The sequence below is a fragment of the Ahaetulla prasina genome, chromosome 2, assembly GCF_028640845.1.
Source record: "Ahaetulla prasina isolate Xishuangbanna chromosome 2, ASM2864084v1, whole genome shotgun sequence".
NCBI classification, from domain to species: Eukaryota; Metazoa; Chordata; class Lepidosauria; order Squamata; family Colubridae; genus Ahaetulla; species Ahaetulla prasina.
The window spans coordinates 129,233,038-129,252,933 of record NC_080540.1 but is presented as its reverse complement, the minus strand read 5'-3'; the positions used below and the strand labels follow the sequence as shown (position 1 = coordinate 129,252,933).

The window sequence follows — 19,896 nt, the reverse complement described above, 5'->3', positions numbered from 1 at the left end:
TACTTACTCTTTTTCAATTTCAAAGGCTTGAGGATGTTTCAGATGCTTGACTTTGTCTACATCTAGGAAAAGGTCTTTCAAAAGTGTCTCGGCGTCTTTCAAGTTTTTACCATTTATCTGCTGGAATTCCAAAGGCTTGTTCTGCTGACGGTTAAGAGCATCCTACAACAAGAAAAGCATAATATATGCATATGCCTCATTCCCAGCAGAGAGGACAGAGAGGAAGTGGCATTTCTACATCTAGAAGGCAATGTTTGAGTTTCTAATGAAGATATCTGAAGGACCATTTTGTTGGAGTCCTGAAACTATTTCAGGAGTTCAATCCACTTTTTTAATTTTATTTTTTAAATAGTTTTCATACATCCAGGCAACTCTGATTTTCTGTAATCATGTCGTTTTGAAATAAAGAACACAGGTATTCCCCTCGTATCTGATTAGGTTTGTTTTATGTATTTGCCCAACCATCATATGAGATCTTACTATTCTATTTGGAGCTTTCGCCAGTAAACTTTAGAGTCAAACATATAGCATGATTTTTGCATTCAAGTTCCAATTTTACCTTCTTAAGTTTGGACTGTGTTTCAAGGATGTCCTTTTCCACCTGGTCAGCATTTTTTTGCATGCGAGAAATAAGCACTGCTAGTTCATTGCTGCTTGATGATCTGCAGATAAGGATATAGAAATCAGGTAGGTTAAAGATTCAGATTTTTTTGCTCAGAATTTCATACTGAAGCCACATTCTTTTTGATAGTTATTTTGCTCAGTATACCATAGAATCAGAACCCAAACTGGAACATTAGCCTCAATAGTATTTTTGGATTTAAAGTATATATGTATATTATGTTGGTTGAAAATCCTCCTGAGTTTTTCAGATATTTCTGCAACGTATGGAATGACAACATTGCTTTGTTTGTTCTCTTCTTTGGTGGTGATTGTTGTTGTTGTGTTATTTTATTTGTCAACAAGTACAAGGAAACAAGTAACAGTATAAATATAGACATGGACACATGAAAAAAATCGGCACAAAAAAAAGATATAAATAGAATCACATAGAGTGATTACATATAAATGGGGACAGTAGGATTCGGACGGTAGGCACGCAGGTGCACTTATGCACGCCCCCTTAGGGACCTCTTAAGAAACATGAAAGGTCCACGGTAGACAAATAAGGTAAAAGATTTGGGGATTAGACAGACTAACAACAGGATCAGATTGAGTGTTCCAGACATTTACTACTCTATTGCAGAAGTCATATTTCCTACAATTAAGATTAGAGCAAATGACATTGAGTTTAAATCTATTGATAGCCCTTGTGTTATTATGGTTGAAATTAAAGTACTCTTTTACAGGTAGAACGTTTTGGTAAATAATCTTATGAACTAAGCATAGGTTGGAATGTAGACGACGTAGTTCGAAACTATCCGGACCTAAAATTTCAAGTGGTGGTATAGGGAATTTTATTTCGAGCAGAAGATTTAAGAACTCTTCTAGTAAAATATGAAGAAGCTCCTGCTGGGTCTTTTTTTGGATTTGATGAAGACCCAGTTGGGATAGCCACAAGTTCTGAGGGTTTCTTTTGTTGTTTTAGTTCTTTTTCTTTTCCATCTTTTCCAACATAGGCAAATGTTTAGCCCAGTGGTGTAGGGTTTTCATCATTCCCATTTTGTGCTTCAATGGGTCATGAGAATCAGAATGTAGATATTGATCTGTGTATGTGAGGTGACTTAACATTGACACTTAACATTTTATAAAAGAGTATATGAAAAATTTAAACTTAACTGTAAGAAATTCTCCCATGGAAAAGTTTTGCTGAATAAAGAATAACATGATAAAGGGAGACGTGAAGGTTGACCAGAGGCAACTAAGGATGCCTATTAGAGAAAAGACCCATTAATGCAATTGAGCAATACTCTAATTAAGGTTGTTTGGGAACAATATACTCAGAAATTATTCACAAGATTGTCAGATATTATAAAAATAGATTCAACAAGTGCTATAGAAGAACAGATTTTATTGGATAAAACAGAGATTGGATCCGATTTGAATGTGGATTTGAAAATGGATTTTAAGAAAAACCTAGACTACAAGACTGATATGGAAAAAGATACCAAATGAATTTACCTTTAAAACTGGCTGATGTCTTAGAAACTAAAGAGGACATACAAATAACAAATCAGAAGAATAATTTGGAAAGTTTTCTTATCTTGGATTTACAAAAGAAATGTGTTAAATTATTGAAGTTTTTCCTGAAAGACAGACTAAATTTAGAGGAAAAAAAGAAGAGAATAACAAGAATAAAAAGATCGGTAAGAAAGAAAAAGTAAGAAGAAAAAAAAGAATAAGAAATATATAAAGAAAAATAAAAAGGTTATATAAAAAGTGATTTCCAATCTTCATTACATTAAGTATAAACAAATTTAATAATTATTCACTCCCTTTAAAGTCAAACAGCTATCTCCTCATCTCGTATCTCATCCCTTACCTAAAAGCAAATTCATAAAACATAAATTCAATTCTGCTATCAGCAAAAATTCGATAAATAATTGCCCAAACATTGGGGGGGAAAAGTCTTATTTTAACCTTGGTCAAATAAACCAATCATACATTCTTTTGTTTTATTCCTAAGAGTTTTAATCTTTAATTCAATCAAATATTACCATAGGATTTGATTTCTCTTCCATTCCCCTTTATCCCATCACATAGATGGCTTCAAGTCTTTAACAAGCTTCTTTTGTAGATCCAGTAAGGTAACATTTTCCAGGTCATTCTAGTTTATAATTTGTATTTCCAAATCATTCTCTTCGCCTGTCATTTATAGTTTCACATTCTGTACTTTCTCTATTTTGTCAAATAAATTTTCTCCATATTTGTCATTTGTTAACAATTTTTGTTCATAGTCTATCCATAGGAGCAGGCATTATTATTGATAATATTGATATTAATATTAATATTAATATTATTAATAATAATAATAATAATAATAATAATAATAATAATAATAATAATAATAATAATAATGTTTTAATTTGTATACCGCCCTTCTCCCGAAGGACTCAGGGCGGTGAACAGGCAAGTAAAATACAAAACAGAAATATACACCATAATTAAAACAAACCTTAAAAAACTGATTCAAATATGCCAAAAATTTAAAATAACATTACACCCATACAAATTACAACAATTTAAAACCCACAATTAAAATTTAAAAATTTAAGAATCAGGCCAGTCCAGCCATATGAAATAAATAGGTTTTAAGTTCACGGCGAAAGGTCCTAAGGTCAGGTAGTTGTCGAAGCCCGAGGGGAAGCTCGTTCCACAGGGTAGGAGCCCCCACAGAAAAGGCCCTCCCCCTGGGGGCCGCCAGTCGACATTGTTTGGCTGACGGCACCCTGAGGAGTCCCTCTCTGTGGGAACGCACCGGACGCTGGGAGATAGAGGCCGGCAGTAGGCGGTCCCGTAAGTAGCCCGGTCCTAAGCCATGGAGCGCTTTAAAGGTGGTAACCAATACCTTGAAGCGCACCCGGAAAACAACAGGTAGCCAGTGCAGTCTGCGCAGGATAGGTGTTACGTGGGAGCTCCGAACCGCTCCCTCAATAACCCGCGCAGCCGCGTTCTGGACTAGCTGAAGTCTCCGGGTGCTCTTCAAGGGGAGCCCCATGTAGAGAGCATTGCAGTAGTCCAGACGAGAGGTAACGAGAGCATGAGTGACCGTGCATAGGGCATCCCAGTCCAGGAAGGGATGCAACTGGCGGATCAGGCGAACCTGATAAAAAGCTCTCCTGGAGACGGTCGCCAAATGATCTTCAAAGGACAACCGACCATCCAGGAGCACGCCAGGAGCACAAGTTGCGTACCTTCTCCATCAGGGCCAACAACTCGCCCCCGATAGACAGCCGCATCTGCAGCTGGCTGTACCGAGGTGCCGGCATCCACAGCCACTCTGTCTTGGAGGGATTAAGTTTGAGCCTGTTCCTCCCCATCCAGACCCGTACGGCTTCCAAACACTGGGACAGCACTTCGACAGCTTCGTTGGGGTGGCCCGGGGTGGAAAAGTACAGCTGGGTATCATCAGCGTACAGTTGGTATCTCACCCCAAAGCCACTGATGATCTCACCCAGCGGCTTCATATAGATGTTGAACAGGAGGGGTGAGAGAATCGATCCCTGTGGCATCCCACACATGAGGCGCCTCGGAGTCGATCTCTGCCCCCCTGTCAACACCGTCTGCGTCCGGTCAGAGAGATAGGAGGAGAACCACCGATAAACGGTGCCTTCCACTCCCAACCCCTCCAACCGGCGCAGCAGGATACCATGGTCGATGGTATCAAAAGCCGCTGAGAGGTCTAATAGGACCAGGGCAGAGGAATAACCCCTATCCCTGGCCCTCCAGAGATCATCCACCAGCGCGACCAAAGCTGTCTCCGTACTGTATCCGGGCCGAAAGCCGGACTGGAACGGGTCTAGATAGACAGCTTCATCCAGGTACTGGGGTAGCTGACATGCCACCACACTCTCTACAACCTTCGCCGTAAAGCAAAGATTGGAGACTGGCCAGTAATTCCCAAAAACAGCTGGGTCCAGGGAAGGCTTCTTGAGGAGGGGTCTCACCACCTCCTCTTTCAAGGCAGCGGGAAAGACCCTCTCCCGCAAAGAAGCATTTGCAATCCCCCGGAGCCAGCCTCGTGTCACCTCCTGTGTAGCCAGTACTAATCAGGAGGGGCACGGATCCAGTAAACATGTGGTGGCATTCAGCCTACCCAGCAACCTGTCCATGTCCTCGGGAATCACAGGGTCAAAATTATCCCAAACCACCTCAACAAGACGGGTCTCGGAACTCTCGTCTGGATCTACCCAATTTTGATCCAATCCGTCCCGAAGCTGAACGATTTTATTGTATAGATAACCGTTAAACTCCTCGGCACGCCCTTGTAGGGGGTCCTCCCGCCCCTCCTGTTGAAGGAGAAAACGGGTCACCCGAAACAGGGCGGCCGGGCGGTTATCTGCCGACGCAATGAGGGAGGAAACGTAGGAACGTTTCGCATCCCTCAGTGCCACTAGGTAGGTCCTGCTATAGGACCTAACTAGTGTCCGGTCAGCCTCAGAATGGCTGGATCTCCAGACACTCTCTAGGCGTCTTCTCTGGCGTTTCATCTCACTCAGAACCAAGGAGCTGGTTGAGACCGACGCCGGGTCAGAGGCCGCAAAGGCACGACACGGTCCAAAGCTCCAGCCGCGGCCTGTTCCCAGGCCGCGACTAGCTCTTCAGTCGTGCTGTGGGCCAGATTCTCAGGAAGCGGCCCAAGCTCCGTCAGGAACCTCTCAGGGTCCATCAGGCGCCTGGGACGGAACCAACGCATTGGTTCCGTCTCCCTGCGGCGGTGGGTAACGGTCTGAAAGTCCAGACAAAGGAGAGAATGATCTGACCATGACAAAGGATCGATAACTAAATCTTTTAAAATCAGATCATTCAACCACTGGCCAGAGATAAAAACCAAGTCTAGGGTGCCTCCCCCAGTGTGAGTAGGGCCATCAATTAATTGAGTCAGGTCCATGGCCGTCATGGAAGCCATGAACTCCCGAGCGGTCAAGGATGCCGTGCCAGTTGATGGCAAGTTGAAATCCCCCATGACCAGCAGTCTAGGGGTTTCAACTGCCAACCCAGCTAGCAACTCCAACAGCTCGGGCAGGGCTGTTGTCACGCAGCAAGGAGCCAGGTACGTGATCAACAAACCCACCTGAGTCCTACGACCCCACTTCACATAGAAGGTTTCACACCCAGCTATCTGAGGCACAGTGGTCTCCCTTGGTTCTAGACTCTCCCTAATAATAACCGCCACCCCGCTACCCCTACCTTGGGCCCTCGGCTGATGGAATGCTCGGAAACCTGGTGGGCACATCTCTACTAGGGGAACCCCCCCTTCCGTGCCCAACCAGGTTTCCGTAATGCCCATAACGTCCGTGGTCCCTTCCTGGATAAGATCTAAAATCAGGGGAGCTTTATTAACCACGGATCTTGCATTACATAACATCAGCCGAAGGCCCAAGTCCTGGGTATTCTGGCCACTCGGGTATTCTGGCCACTACACACACTTGTAGTTATTAACTTCTGGCTCCATTCATCAAAGATCTCCTTTAATATTTCTGATCTTATTGTGTTTTGTCTTGTTTTATAAGTCCCAGTATTAAGTTTCATCCAGCTTGTATTTTTTTCTGTTGCTTAAACTCTTTTGTCTCCTCTAGTGTCCAGTTCCTAAAATAAATTATCTTTTGTTATTAACTTGCAACTGCCAGGATAGAAAAAATAAATAAAAAAATTCTCATAAGAAATTGTTTATTTTTTATAGTTAATACCAAAATTTTACAGTAAAACACAATATTCCAAATTTATCTGGACCATTTATCCATTTGGAAGTTATTTAGATCAAAATCTTGTTTAGCTTTCTGCTATTTATTTCAAGTTCTTTAAGTACTTAAGCTTGTAATTAATTATTCTTTTGTTCATGGTTGAAGATAGTCTCACGCAGTTAAGATTTTTCAAACTGGTTGTACCAAAGGTCTCTAATAGTTTAAAGATTATTTATAGGCAATTTCTGAAAGTGGATAAAAAGTGAGGTTTGCAAACTTAGTGTCCTTTAAAAAGTTCTGCTATGGTCACAAGCAAGATAGCTAATCACACTGTTTTCCAATGTTCAGAATCTCAGAAAATATCTGTCGCATGATCGCCTTATGAGGAGCAGCTGTCCAGAGCACATGTGGATGATCTCTCATTCTCTCTTTATCTGGACAGGTTCCAAGGAACCAGTTTACTCATTAATTCCTTGGTCTTTGGCTGTGATTGTCGACTCCACATTTCCAAACACCTCCTCTAGAAGTCCACAGCATTCATTTTCTTCATTAGCTTTTCAACAACTAAGCTTGTATTTTGAACAGGAATTATATAATATACACCAAGGGTGTAAAACTTGCATCATTACGGTGTCATCACTTATATCATGACTTTTTTACTAAATAGGGCGTTGGCAGGCCGCGAGTTTGACAGCTCTGATACACACAAACAAACTCAAAAACTCTGAACTCACTGACAGTTAAGCCCCATATTTTAATTATTACTTCATTTTTCCATCAAATACCAGAGGCACATAATACAACCTCTTAACTACTATAAGATAAAACAAAGCCACTTTATATTAACTAATAAAATGTTAATATCAATATTAGTGGTGCCCATTGTCACCTTCAATTGTAAAATATCATACACCAGATGTGTTTAAACCATTTGAGCCAAGGTGTGCAGTGGTTAGAGTGCAGTACTGCAAGCTACTTCAGCTGACTGCTAGTTGCAGTTCGGCAGTTCAAATCTCACCCACTCAAGGTTGACTCAGCCTTCCATCCTTCCTAGGTGGATGAAATGAGGACCCAGATTGTTGGGGCAATATGCTGACTCTGTAAACTGTTTAGAGAGGGCTGTACTATAAAGCAGTATATAAGTCTAAGTGCTATTGCTATTTGGGAATCAGGCATTCTACAAAACTTTCACATAACCATGTGAAAAGAACAGCCTCCAGGTTGCAGAGATATTAATTGCAACATAAAGAACATAATAATAAAATGGAAAACAAAGTATAAGAAACTGGGCTTTATATGGTCAAAGAATCTAAGATGGCAGTTGCAATAATACAACTGAAGCTCCATGAAGCACATAAAAAAATAGGTGGAGCTTTGACCCTACTGCCATCTTGGGGTTTTTTTGTCCACACTCTGCAAACATCCCTCATGAGAATCATAGTATAATAGACTTTACAGAAGGAATCTTAACTCTTTCTACACTGGAGCATTTTCTTTAATTTGCTGTGCAAAATCCAGTTTGGCCTTAAGTCAATGGAGAGGCTGGTCATCTGGAAGCACCGTTTCCTCACAATAGGTACCAGCCTTTCTAAGTAGACCAGAAAATAATCAAAGGCTTTCAGTACATCAGGGCTGTATGTCTTAAAACACATCCTATCATTTCAATGAGACAAAATCAAAAGTTAGAAATCAAAATCTTTCAGAGATTCACAAAGAGTTTTATGGCATTACAACTAAAATGCTGACTGTTCTTTCAAATTAAAATCCAATTTAAGCCCTCTCCTTGTTAGTCATACATTACTAGAACAGTAGCAAATCCTAGAATAAATTATTATTGTGGAATGAAAAGTGTGTGCTGATCCTCCAAAGAAAGGAGGGATATATTGATACATAATCATGTGAAAATAATACCGTTGGCAATATGTAGGGAAATGAACCAGCCCTTCTAGAAAAAATGGTTGACACTGCAACAAAATGTTGTTTAATTAATTTTATTCAGTCTAGATATTCTTCAAAGGAAGCTTTTAAGTTTCAGGAACATCATATTTTCATAGACGCATAAACTTTGTTTGCAGGACAGGCCTATACACGAGTAAACAATGTCATTCTTTCTCGGGCAGTCTTTCACTTTTTGTTTTTTTACTCTTCTCAGAATATTCTCAAAAAGCCCCAAGCAGGTAATAGTTTAACTTGAGCTGCATGTACCATAGGAGCAGATTTGGTATGTTCTTGCTACCTGACCCTGTTTCTAGAGCAAGGGTCACCAACTGGCGGTCCGTGGACCATTGGTGGTCCGCAAGAAAATTTTGGTGGTCCGCAGAAAAAGTATTTGCATTTTTTATATTGCACTAAATCAGGGGTCCTCAAAATACAGCCCCTGGACCGGATATATGCAGTGAACGTTTGTGTTGCTGCAGAGAGTCTCCCCCTTTGGGGTCTTCTTGTGTGGGGCAGAGGAGGGCAGAAATTCCAACTTGGGGTCTGCTTCAGCCTCCTGGTGTGGGGCTTTGGGCAAAGGCTGGAGGGAAGCACCGCTGGTGGCAAAAAGCCAGAGGGCCTGGTTCCAGTGGGACTGCCTCATGGCCTGGAACTGGCTGACCATCTCAGCCCATTGAGCCTCCAGGCGCCGTTACCTGGCTTGCACTCCCACAGGTCTTCCCTCTGAAAGCCTATGCTCATAGTCCTCAGTGAGGTGCTTCTGCTGAGCCTCCTTCTCGGCCAGACCAATCTAAGGAGCCCGGGCGGGCAGGAGAGGAGTAGCGAGTAGAGGCTGGCAAGGCCCCCCCTTGATGTGAGTTTGACATTGAGTTGGCCCCGCCCACCCAGTCACATGACCACCTACCCACATCCACCCAGCCGGTCATTAGGCAGATCATATAAGTGGTCCTCAGGATTTAAAATTATGAATTTAGTGGTCCCTGAGGTCCAAAAGGTTGGGGACCCCTGTTCTAGAGGATGAAGGGATGGGATTATTTCTGGTATTACAGTTTTGAGAGCACAGTCAAGGAAAATAAACATACTCTAAATCATTGTTTTCTCAATCTTGGCAAGTTTAAGATGGGTGGATTTTCCCAAGCTGGTTGAGGAATTCTGGGAGTTGAAGTCCACCCACCTTAAACTTGCCAATGTTGAGAAACACTGCTCTAAACTATGATTCCAGACTGTGATTACGGCAAGTCAGGACTGCAAATTTGGACAGCATATTAAGCCTAGCCTTGGTATGCTTTAGTTTAGCATATCATACAAAGATAGCTATTTATTATTTATTTATTATTTATTAATCCAATTTCTATACCGCCCTTCTCCCGAAGGACTCAGGGTGGTGTACAGCCATATTAAAAATACACAAATACACATAATATAAATAATGGATTTAAAAACATTTAAAACAAATATATTAATTGGCCAGATTGCTAAAACGGTCAAAGCCGACATAAAACCCTTTAAAATTTAAAAGCTATAATTAAAATACATTTAAAATACATTTAGGCTAGTCCCTCATGATTAAATAATAAAGCTATAATGTTGGAAGATATTTTTTTGGAGGCATGGGAGACCAGCTCCTATTCGATACCAAATTCAGATGCAGAATGCAGCAATAGCATTGCTGAAAAATAGCTTCCCGGCCATTGCTCAAAATGTGTCAGGCAAAAGAGAGCACACTTACCTCCTAAAGCAGATTTGTTTTTACTGTAGAAAAGGATTGTTTGACTTGAAATCTGGCACCCTATAATTACCGCCAACTGGTTCCAGTTCCACCCCAGTTCCCCAGAGCATAAGGTTGCCCCTGCTTCTGCATTACTGCAATTTCTTGTATCTAATGTCAACTTGTTAGCACTTAAATAATAACAGCAGCACTGTAGCTGGGGGAAAAAATTATACACCTGTGTAATGATTTCTTTTCTCCCACCCCACTCCTCAGAGGTCATTGGCCCTCCACAGTCTGGAAAGAGAAACTAGTTTGTCATTCTTTTCAGTCAGTTGCACAATCTGCTTGTCTCCTGTTCAGCCTCATAGCCTTCCCCTCCCAGGAATGAGGAGGAGACATGGTAGCAAATACTTGAGCACCACCCAGAATTCCAGTGTTATTTCCTGCCAAACTAGAAGGAATGTGAGTCATTCTACATTGCTTCTCAGGCATGTTGAGACAAACCTGTCAATTGTATTTACTTTCATGAAATCCCTTTCTACAGAGACCAACCAAAGGAAAGTCACAGTTTCAAGATGCTTGTTCACACTCTGTTGTTCATGGCATGGGATGTAAGAAACCATAACACTGTGACTCAGGGTGTTATATTGTTTTTTTAAAAAAAAGAGAAACCCATACAGGCATTAGAGGGGAGAGAACAATTTGTGTTCACACAGAAACCTTTCTTGTTTCTGGACTTTGGCCTTTCGCGATCAGCAAAAGTTCTCTCTAAATGCACAGGATTGAAAAGTGCTATGTGCTGCTTTTAAGATGGCCAGGCAGGACAATAATAGTGTCTAGCATTTAGTAACATGCCATTACTGACTCACTTATTTTGGCTAGTCTACCTGTTTTTACAAGTCACTGGATTTAAGTGGCAATAGTTGAAGAGTTTGGGATGCTGCCCATCATCGAAGTCAGGGGTGAAATCCAGCAGGTTCTGACAGGTTCTGGAGAAACGGTAGCAGAAATTTTGAGCAGTTTGGAGAACCGACAAATATCACCTCTGGCTGGCCCCAGAGTGGGGTGGGAATGGAGATTTTGAAATCTTTCCCCCAGGAGTGGGGAAGGAATGGGGATTTTGCAGGATCCTTCCCCTGGAGTCAGGTGGGAATGCAGATTTTGCAGCATCCTTCCCCTGCCATGCTCACCAAGTCATGCCCACCAAGCCATACCATGCCCACCAAGCTATGCCCACAAAACTGGTAGTAAAAAAAATTGGATTTCACCACTGATCCAAATGTTTCTGCAATTTCTGAGCAAATTGCATGCCATATCAGATGCTCTAGGACAGGGGTCTCCAACCTTGGCAACTTTAAGACTTGTGGACTTCAACTCCCAGAATTCCTCAGCCAGTTTTGCTGGGAGCTGAAGTCCACAAGTCTTAAAGTTGCCAAGGTTAGAGAGCCCTGTTCTAGGACTCTGTGGGAAATTCAAATGCTAGAGTGGAGGCCTCATTCTTAGCTTTCCAAGAAAAAAACATCTGGGCAAAATAAATCACACCTGTCCTCATGAATCGATTGAAGAAAAGGTACGGTATGAATTGAAGTCACACAGACTCCTTACTTTGGAGTCTTTGGTACAGGGTTGATGTAACAACTATTGCTTGTCTGGAAGCCCAACTACTCATAAGGACAACTGATAATTTCCTTCTTATTGCTGGATTATATTTCAAAAGGTTCTAAATCAGGGGTCTCCAGCCTTGACAACTTTAAGCCTGGTGGACTGGCTGGGGAATTCTGGGAGTTGAAGTCCGCCAGGCTTAAAGTTACCAAGGTTGGAAACCCCTGTTCTAAATAGTTGATGAGACACATCTCTCTTTTGCAGGATTTATGTTAACTCTTCCTCTCATTTAAATAATTCTTCCTGTCTGTTTATATCAAATATTTTTAATCTATAAAAATATGCTAGATGCTTCTTCAACTCCATGATTTTCCTACCTTTTAACCCATGCACATATCCTCTGGAGATACATTTTCTGGTTGTAGAAGTTCCCAAATAGAAATCAAATTAGGAAATGAGGTTTACTGAAAAGAAGGATTAGGAATGATGTGATATCAGTTTTCTGATATCTCAGGTGCTGCCACAAAGAAGAGGGAGTCAACGTATTCTCCAAAGCATTTGAAGGCAGGACAAGAAGCAATGGATGGAAACTAATCAAGGAGAGAAGCAACCTAGAACTAAGGAGAAATTTCCTGACAATTAAACAATCAATCAGTGGAATGGCTTGCCTTTAGAAATTGGGAATGCTCCATCACTGAAGATTACAAAGAAGAGATTGGACAACCATGTTTTATATTTCCTTACCAAGGTAAAATAACTGCAGCCAGCCAGTATCAGCCGTATGTCAGATTATTTACAATCTTCTATTTTCTTCCAAATTAGTAATTGTTTTCAGTCAATACAAACAAAGACTTCCATGCCAAACCAATAGTTATGCAATTGTGTGGGGGTTTTTTTTTGTATCAAGTAGTTCTGTCCTCTCTCAAAAAATTAGGCTCTGTTCATGGCTGTCAACTAGTTGGCAACTATTATGGGTGTTTTGAAATACCCTCCCCAAGCCAATCACATTTCTCCAGTTGCAAAGCTGTGGTATGTTCTGCAAAATCATAAATATGATGCTTATTTTAACACCTTAAAAATGAAATCTTTTTCATCCTCCCTCTGATTTTGCTATGGTTGAACACTTATTAATCTAGATAGGACAGACTACCCACTGTGATCCCTGCTCATGTTTCTCCTTTCAAGTGCAGGCACTTAGCTGAAAGTTAGCAATCATGGTTGCATGGTTGAAAGATTTGTAGCAAAAATGCAGTTTGTCAATAACTATGATTACTATGAACCCAAAAGCCATGTTTAGATTCTCTGCTTTTGCTACGGGTCCTCCAAACAATTTATCTGTTCCATCTCCCACGTAACTCCCACTCCGTCGCCTTCGACAAGACCTAAGCTTAACTCACAGAATCATCTATTGTAATGTCCTGTTAAAGACTACTTCAGCTTTAATTGCAATAATACTAGAGCAACTAATAGATTTAAACTTAATGTCAACCGCTTTAATCTAGATTGCAGAAAATATGACTTCTGTAACAGAATCATCAGTGCTTGGAACACTTTACCTGACTCTGTGGTCTCTTCCCATAATCCTAAAAGCTTTATCCAAAAACTTTCTACTATTGACCTCACCCCATTCCTAAGAGGACCATAAGGGGCGTGCGTAAGCGCACAAACGTGCCTACCGTTCCTGTCCTATTGTTTTTCTTTTCTTCTTTCTATATATATGCTTATGCCTCCTTATATTTACCCATATATGTTTATATACTATATAATCTTTTGTATGATTCCTACATATATTGTTGTGACAAAATAAATAAATAAATAAGTAACTGACTACCTTAGTGAATGGCTTTGCAAGGCAATAGAGCAATGCAATGAAATTCATGAAGACAATTTCATGGACTGTGCCTATGGAGGAGATGCTTGAAACTTTTTTTTTTGTCTCTTTATAAATCTTTGCTTCCTTTGTGCTGCTTATGAATTCACTGAGTTCTAGAAACAGGACCAGGGAGTGGAACTGTAAACTGTGGCATGTTTGAACAGAGAAACTGAATGTTGATTAGATGATATCTCAGGCTAGGCTGCCGTTCTCTACACTCAACTACTGAATGAAAGCTGAGCTGGGGTGGAGAGGTAGTTTGAGGGTAGTAATACTGTAAAACACTATAGAAATAAAGCATATTGAGGATGTTTTGCGCATCAGACTGCATATGGAGGAGCTTAATAAGTTTCCTAAAACAAATCAGACCTCAGGAACATAAAGATTGGAACTCAGAAAACACGATATAGCATAATTGCTTAACATGTCTTATTACACATGGTGTATCTATATGTAAATTCAAAGCCAAAATGTTATTTCAGAGCATGCAAAGGGCAAAAACTTAAAGTAGCAGGGTCTCCTGAGATCATCCTTCATATGCAGGACCTTGATCCTAGGAAAAGATGTCTTTAGATTAAGGAGGAGCTAAGAGGTGCTAGATGCAGCCTTGAAGAAGCTGCACGTTAACACATTAACAGTAACAAAGTTGGAAGGGACCTTAAAGGTCACCTAGTCCAATCCCCTGCTCACACAGGAGACCTGTACTAGGGATCCAAACTGCTGAACTGGCCCCCTGTGTGCTCCTTTTTTTGTCTTTGGACCACTGGGATGTGCTCTATACTTGGGACTGCCTTTCAACACAACTCAAACTATAGCTAGAATGCAGCAGCATGAGTAGCTATGGATACCCCCTCCCAAGGCATACTATACAAGCAGCATTAGTTGCCAATGGGCTTCCAATTCAAGGTGCTGGTTCTCACTTAAAAAGTTCTACAAGTCTCCTATTTCTTCTGCCTGTACCTGATTGAATTGACCTTCTCCAGGTTCCACCATTCAAGTTCTATCTTGTTGGACAAGCCGATGTACCTCCTCTGTCACTATTCGGAACAGTATATTCCCCTTGGATGGCTTTGACCCTGTCTGTCTTTTAAAAAGCCATGAAGATCCAGCTCATCCTTCAGGTACTGAATCAGTAGCCCATCTTAATGGTTTGAATGCCTAAACTGCCCTTGGCATGAAATGTTTTTAATTACATTTTTTAGCTTATTTGCCTTCTCGGTTGTTTTGTTCATTGTCCTGAGCTGCATGACAAGCAGGCAGGCATAATAAATAAAAACAGTGGATACAGAACACTGCCCAGCCATGTTACATAGACTATAAAACAGGGATAACATGGATAGAGTTATAGTAAATTACAATGGATTCAGAAGCTACAAAAGTTATTTGTATCAAAAGCAAAATCTGGAAAACTATTATTTATTTATTTATTTATTTATTTATTTATTTGTTCACACTTTTATACCGCCCTATCTCCCCAGGGACTCAGGGCGGTTTACAGCCATATAAAACACATATATATACAGAATTTAAAAAACCAATTTAAAAAACTTATTACATAAGGCCGAATATTTAAAATAAGAATATAAATAATAAAACCCCATTAAAATCCAATTTAAAATTTAAAACATTTAAAAATTCTAGTCCAGTCCTGCGCAAATAAATAGATGTGTCTTAAGCTCGGGGCGGAAGGTTCGAAGGTCAGGAAGTTGGCGAAGTCCTGGGGGAAGCTCGTTCCAGAGGGTGGGGGCCCCCACAGAAAAGGCCCTTCCCCTGGGTGTCTAGATGAAACATCATAATCTTGATCCAAAATCTAGATGAAACATCATAATCTTGGATCCAAAATCTAAAGCAGACTTTTCCAAGACTAAAGCCCACTGAATGTGCTGGGAATTTGCTCTCATTTGAGGGAAGTTTTGGGAAGGTAATTCCAGTTAGTCTAAATTGGTGTTTCTCAAAACTTCAGCAACTTTAAGATGCATGGATGTCAAATCCCAGAATTCCCCAGCCAGCATGCTGGGAAGTCCATGCATCTTATAGTTGCATGGGTCTACACCACCAATGTTATTTGCCTTTTGTTTTGGTGAAGAAAAACCAACTGACAACACAAAAGAACAAATAACAGATTAAGAATACACAGACTCAGCTGAATATAAAGCCATATTATCTAACTATAGATGTTTTAGATGTACTGTAAAGTAGGAAGAATATATTATCAGGTTAATATAGATACTCTACATTTTCAGAGGTGTTACTTTACATCGTAGCATATTACAATTCTACACCTTTCTGGAATCTGGGTCGTTTTTACTGAAATTACCAGAGAAAACTATCAAAACAAAACCACATCGCTGATTATTATCAGAAAGCCCACATCTCAAGAAAAGCCCATAAATGAAAATGGATAAAATTTATCATTGCTGTGCTTGACCATTGTATTTTGGTTTAGAATAGAATATGCTTTACGTGTTTAAAAAGTTGGAATCTTACTATTTAGCATCATTAGTAAAAGTATTCCTTGCAGGCTAAAATCCTGGACAGCTGGTTCTTCTTAATTGACTAGTTTTGCTTTAATGATTTAAAAACCACAATTACTGCATTCACATCGTGCACTAAACAGAACCAAGTATGATTAACATGATTGGGGAAAATAGCCATAGTGTCAGTAAGTACAAGACAGCTTCCTCCAGCAATATGGTAGAACTCTCTCTTAGTGAAAGCATTCACCATGGAGTTATTGTGCACATTGAAGCACACACCCTTGCCCACATGCATACATCAGCCAAGGTTGAAAACCAAATTCTTTTCATTGTTTATTACAAACATATATACTGCAAATCAGTGGAATTCTTGAAACATTTCTAGTTCAGATGGATGGGTTTTATAACATCACCATGGATTTCTTTATCCGCTGTATATTTTCCCCTGAGAAGTCAGCAGTACCATGTTAATGTAACCGGCCCGGTTACAGCACTGAGACGGCTTTGGTCGCGTTGGTGGATGATCTCTGGAGGGCCAGGGATAGGGGTTATTCCTCTGCCCTGGTCCTATTAGACCTCTCAGCGGCTTTTGATACCATCGACCATGGTATCCTGCTGCGCCGGTTGGGGGGATTGGGAGTGGGAGGCACCGTCTATCGGTGGTTCTCCTCCTATCTCTCCGATCGGTCGCAGACGGTGTTGGCGGGGGGGCAGAGGTCGACCCCGCGGCGCCTCACTTGTGGGGTGCCGCAGGGGTCGATTCTCTCGCCCCTTCTGTTCAACATCTATATGAAGCCGCTGGGTGAGATCATCAGTGGCTTTGGTGTGAGGTACCAGCTGTACGCTGATGACACCCAGCTGTACTTTTCCACACCGGGCCACCCCAATGAAGCCATCGAAGTGCTGTCCCGGTGTCTGGAGGCCGTACGGGTCTGGATGGGGAGGAACAGGCTCAGGCTCAATCCCTCCAAGACGGAGTGGCTGTGGATGCCGGCATCCCGGTACAGCCAGCTGAGTCCGCGGCTGACTGTCGGGAGCGAGTCATTGGCCCCGATGGAGAGGGTGCGCAATTTGGGCGTTCTCCTGGACGAACGGCTGTCTTTTGAAGACCACTTGACGGCCGTCTCCAGGAGAGCTTTCCACCAGGTTCGCCTGGTGCGCCAATTGCGCCCCTTTCTAGACCGGGATGCCTTGTGCACAGTCACTCACGCCCTTGTGACGTCTCGTCTGGACTACTGCAATGCTCTCTACATGGGGCTCCCCTTGAGGGGCATCCGGAGGCTGCAGTTAGTCCAGAATGCAGCGGCGCGGGTGATTGAGGGAGCCCCTCGTGGCTCCCGAGTGACACCTATCCTGCGCCGGCTGCACTGGCTACCTGTGGCCTTCCGGGTGCGCTTCAAGGTGTTGGTGAATGTCTTTAAAGCGCTCCATGGCATAGGGCCGGGATACTTACGGGACCGCCTGCTGCTACCGAATACCTCTCACCGACCCGTGTGCTCTCACAGAGAGGGGCTCTCAGGGTGCCATCGGCGCCACAGTGTCGTCTGGCGACACCCAGGGGAAGGGCCTTCTCCGTGGGGGCTCCCGCCCTCTGGAACGAACTCCCCCCAGGACTTCGTCAACTTCCGGACCTCCGAACCTTTCGCCGCGAGCTTAAAACCTACTTATTTATCTGCGCTGGACTGGGGTAGTGTTTTAATGTGTTTTAATGTGTTTTAAGGGGTTTTTAGTTCCAAATTTTAATTCTGGCCAATTTTAATAAGTTTTTTAATTGTATTTTTAATCTGTATTTATAGTATTGTATTTTTATTTGGCTGTGAACCGCCCTGAGTCCTTCGGGAGAAGGGCGGTATACAAATGTAAATAATAAATAAATAAATAAATAAATAAATGCCCTATAGGACTAATTCTCAGATATGTATAAATAAGAATGCTGCATAGGGAGTATGCAATGAAATAGTCCCACATAATTTTCATTCAAGAATTCTCATAGCTGAGAGACTTTTAGTTTTGACGAAGTACTAAGATTGCACATCTACTTCAGCTACATACTTCATATTGCACATTTATTGCATAAATGAGGTGTAATCTAGAAAAGTAAAGAAACAATATTACATCTTCAATTTGTTTCAAGATAAGCTACCTGATTAGCTTCAAGAAAATCACTTAAACAAACAATCATATTCTTCATAATGCTCTGGATAAACTACCAAAAAAATTCAGCGGATGCTATACCATAAAATTTGATTGTAAAATTTGAGAAGTAAAGTAAGAACTTGTAACCAAGATTGTTTTTGAGTTCTGCGACCTTTGAGTAAAACCTAATGAATTCTCTCTCTCTTTTCAGTTGTCATTTGAATAGAAGCCTTTTTTCTAGGCTTTCGACTAGCCCACAGTATTCTTAGGCTCAAAAAATATATTCGCAAATCCATGGTTAAGCACTATAATAAAAAGGCAAAATAGATGCTGACGATGAATGGAAAAACTGCAGTAAAGTTTTTTTTTTTAACCAAGGTATTTTCACCATTTTTTCTTGCTCCTCCCAAACTTCAGAAGAAAACAAGTGAAATTCAGTTGGATGAGAAAATTTAAAAAGGATAAAAATCTGAGGAATGAATTCCTAATATAGGCATTGAGAATTGAACATTCACTTGGTTGGGAGAAGAAATCAAAAACTGGACCGGAGGAAACAAGGAACGGAATGCATGGTTGATGGAACCGAGCAACATTCTAATCATCACAATATTTTGTTGCTAGTCTAACATGTTCATAATAATAGGAAAAACATTTTTGCAAGTACTGCTCCTTCTGTTGTGTCATAATGATTCCACCTTTCAACAAGATGGAGGGATCTAAAAATTCAGGGGAGGCATACATTTTGAAAAGTGTAAAGTAGTTAAGAAAGAAAATAAACAGAACAACAACAATAAAAGCCAACAACAAACCCTGAAGCTACCACAGTACGGAGAATTGATAATTGATATCTGAGAATTGATATGTGATGGATACAGTGTTTGCAGCTGTATCCACTATACAAGTAATCAACATTACAAATCATGTATTTTCATGAGCACAGCTTCAGCTGAGACTTCAGCAGCCGGGCCTTCTAATAATAACATCTTTTTCCTTCTCGAAAAGGAAATAGAATTCAGGAAATTGAGCATATCCATTCCTCTCAACATTTCAGAAAATAAAGCAAAACCAGATTTTTACATTAAACTTCACCTGTTCCAGTAAGTGATTTGATCTATTGCTGAATCACTTCCTGGCTGTTGGCTGTTTCCTTTGCAACACTCATAATTTTTTTGCTTTCAAAATATGAGAATTAATCATTCTAATGGTAATTATAATATACTTTATCAACTGTGTGTACTATATATGAAATGGCAGGCTGAATATTGCACAACATTATAGCCTCAAGTACACCATCTATCTAAATACAGAAGCAGTAAGCACAAAGTGCTATGTTACTTATGCATTTATCTAAAATCAAAGGTTATTAAATTTGGCAGATTTTACTTTTTATTAGACTTGTAGCATTATGAAATTTTCTTCTGGAGACTAATTAAGTTCCTGATAAAGTTGTCGCCTTTCATCAGACCAGAGAAAAAATGGGGAGAACAATTAGGTAGAGAAGAAAACAATCAACATCCAACTATTGACTATCTTGAGTGACTTTGACTCATTCATTCATTTTCTCTTGGCTCAGCCAACATCACAACAGTATAGTTGGGGGAGTGCGGAGGAAATAAGAGTTGACCTCCCAAAGGAAAAATGAGAAATTAACAAATTAATACCCCTCTGATAATATATTTTCCCCACTTTTTCAGCTACTTATTCTGTTAGTATGATGCAAAAAAGAATTACATGCTTCTTAGAGTTGCAGTGATGCCAGCAAAAAGGTAATACCACATTCCACGGATAGTTCCCAATATGATTTTTGGAATATGA

General features: G+C 40.9%; 1 protein-coding gene across 2 annotated transcripts in view; it reads right to left on the bottom strand.

Annotated features, from left to right (window-relative positions):
* The window catches only part of EVPL (envoplakin), a 54,176-nt gene that overhangs the window by 33,001 nt on the left and 1,279 nt on the right, over positions 1 to 19,896 (bottom strand). Inside the window, exons 1-3 of one of the 2 annotated variants that reach the window (XM_058165939.1) lie at positions 10,012 to 10,032; positions 560 to 662; positions 8 to 162 (exon numbers count right to left, since the gene is read on the bottom strand). In XM_058165939.1, coding sequence (XP_058021922.1) covers positions 8 to 162; positions 560 to 622 — 218 coding nt within the window. In that variant the 5' untranslated portion in view covers positions 623 to 662; positions 10,012 to 10,032. Of the gene's footprint in view, positions 1 to 7; positions 163 to 559; positions 663 to 10,011; positions 10,033 to 19,896 lie in introns of those variants that run through there. The other variant, XM_058165938.1, reaches the window with a different exon arrangement.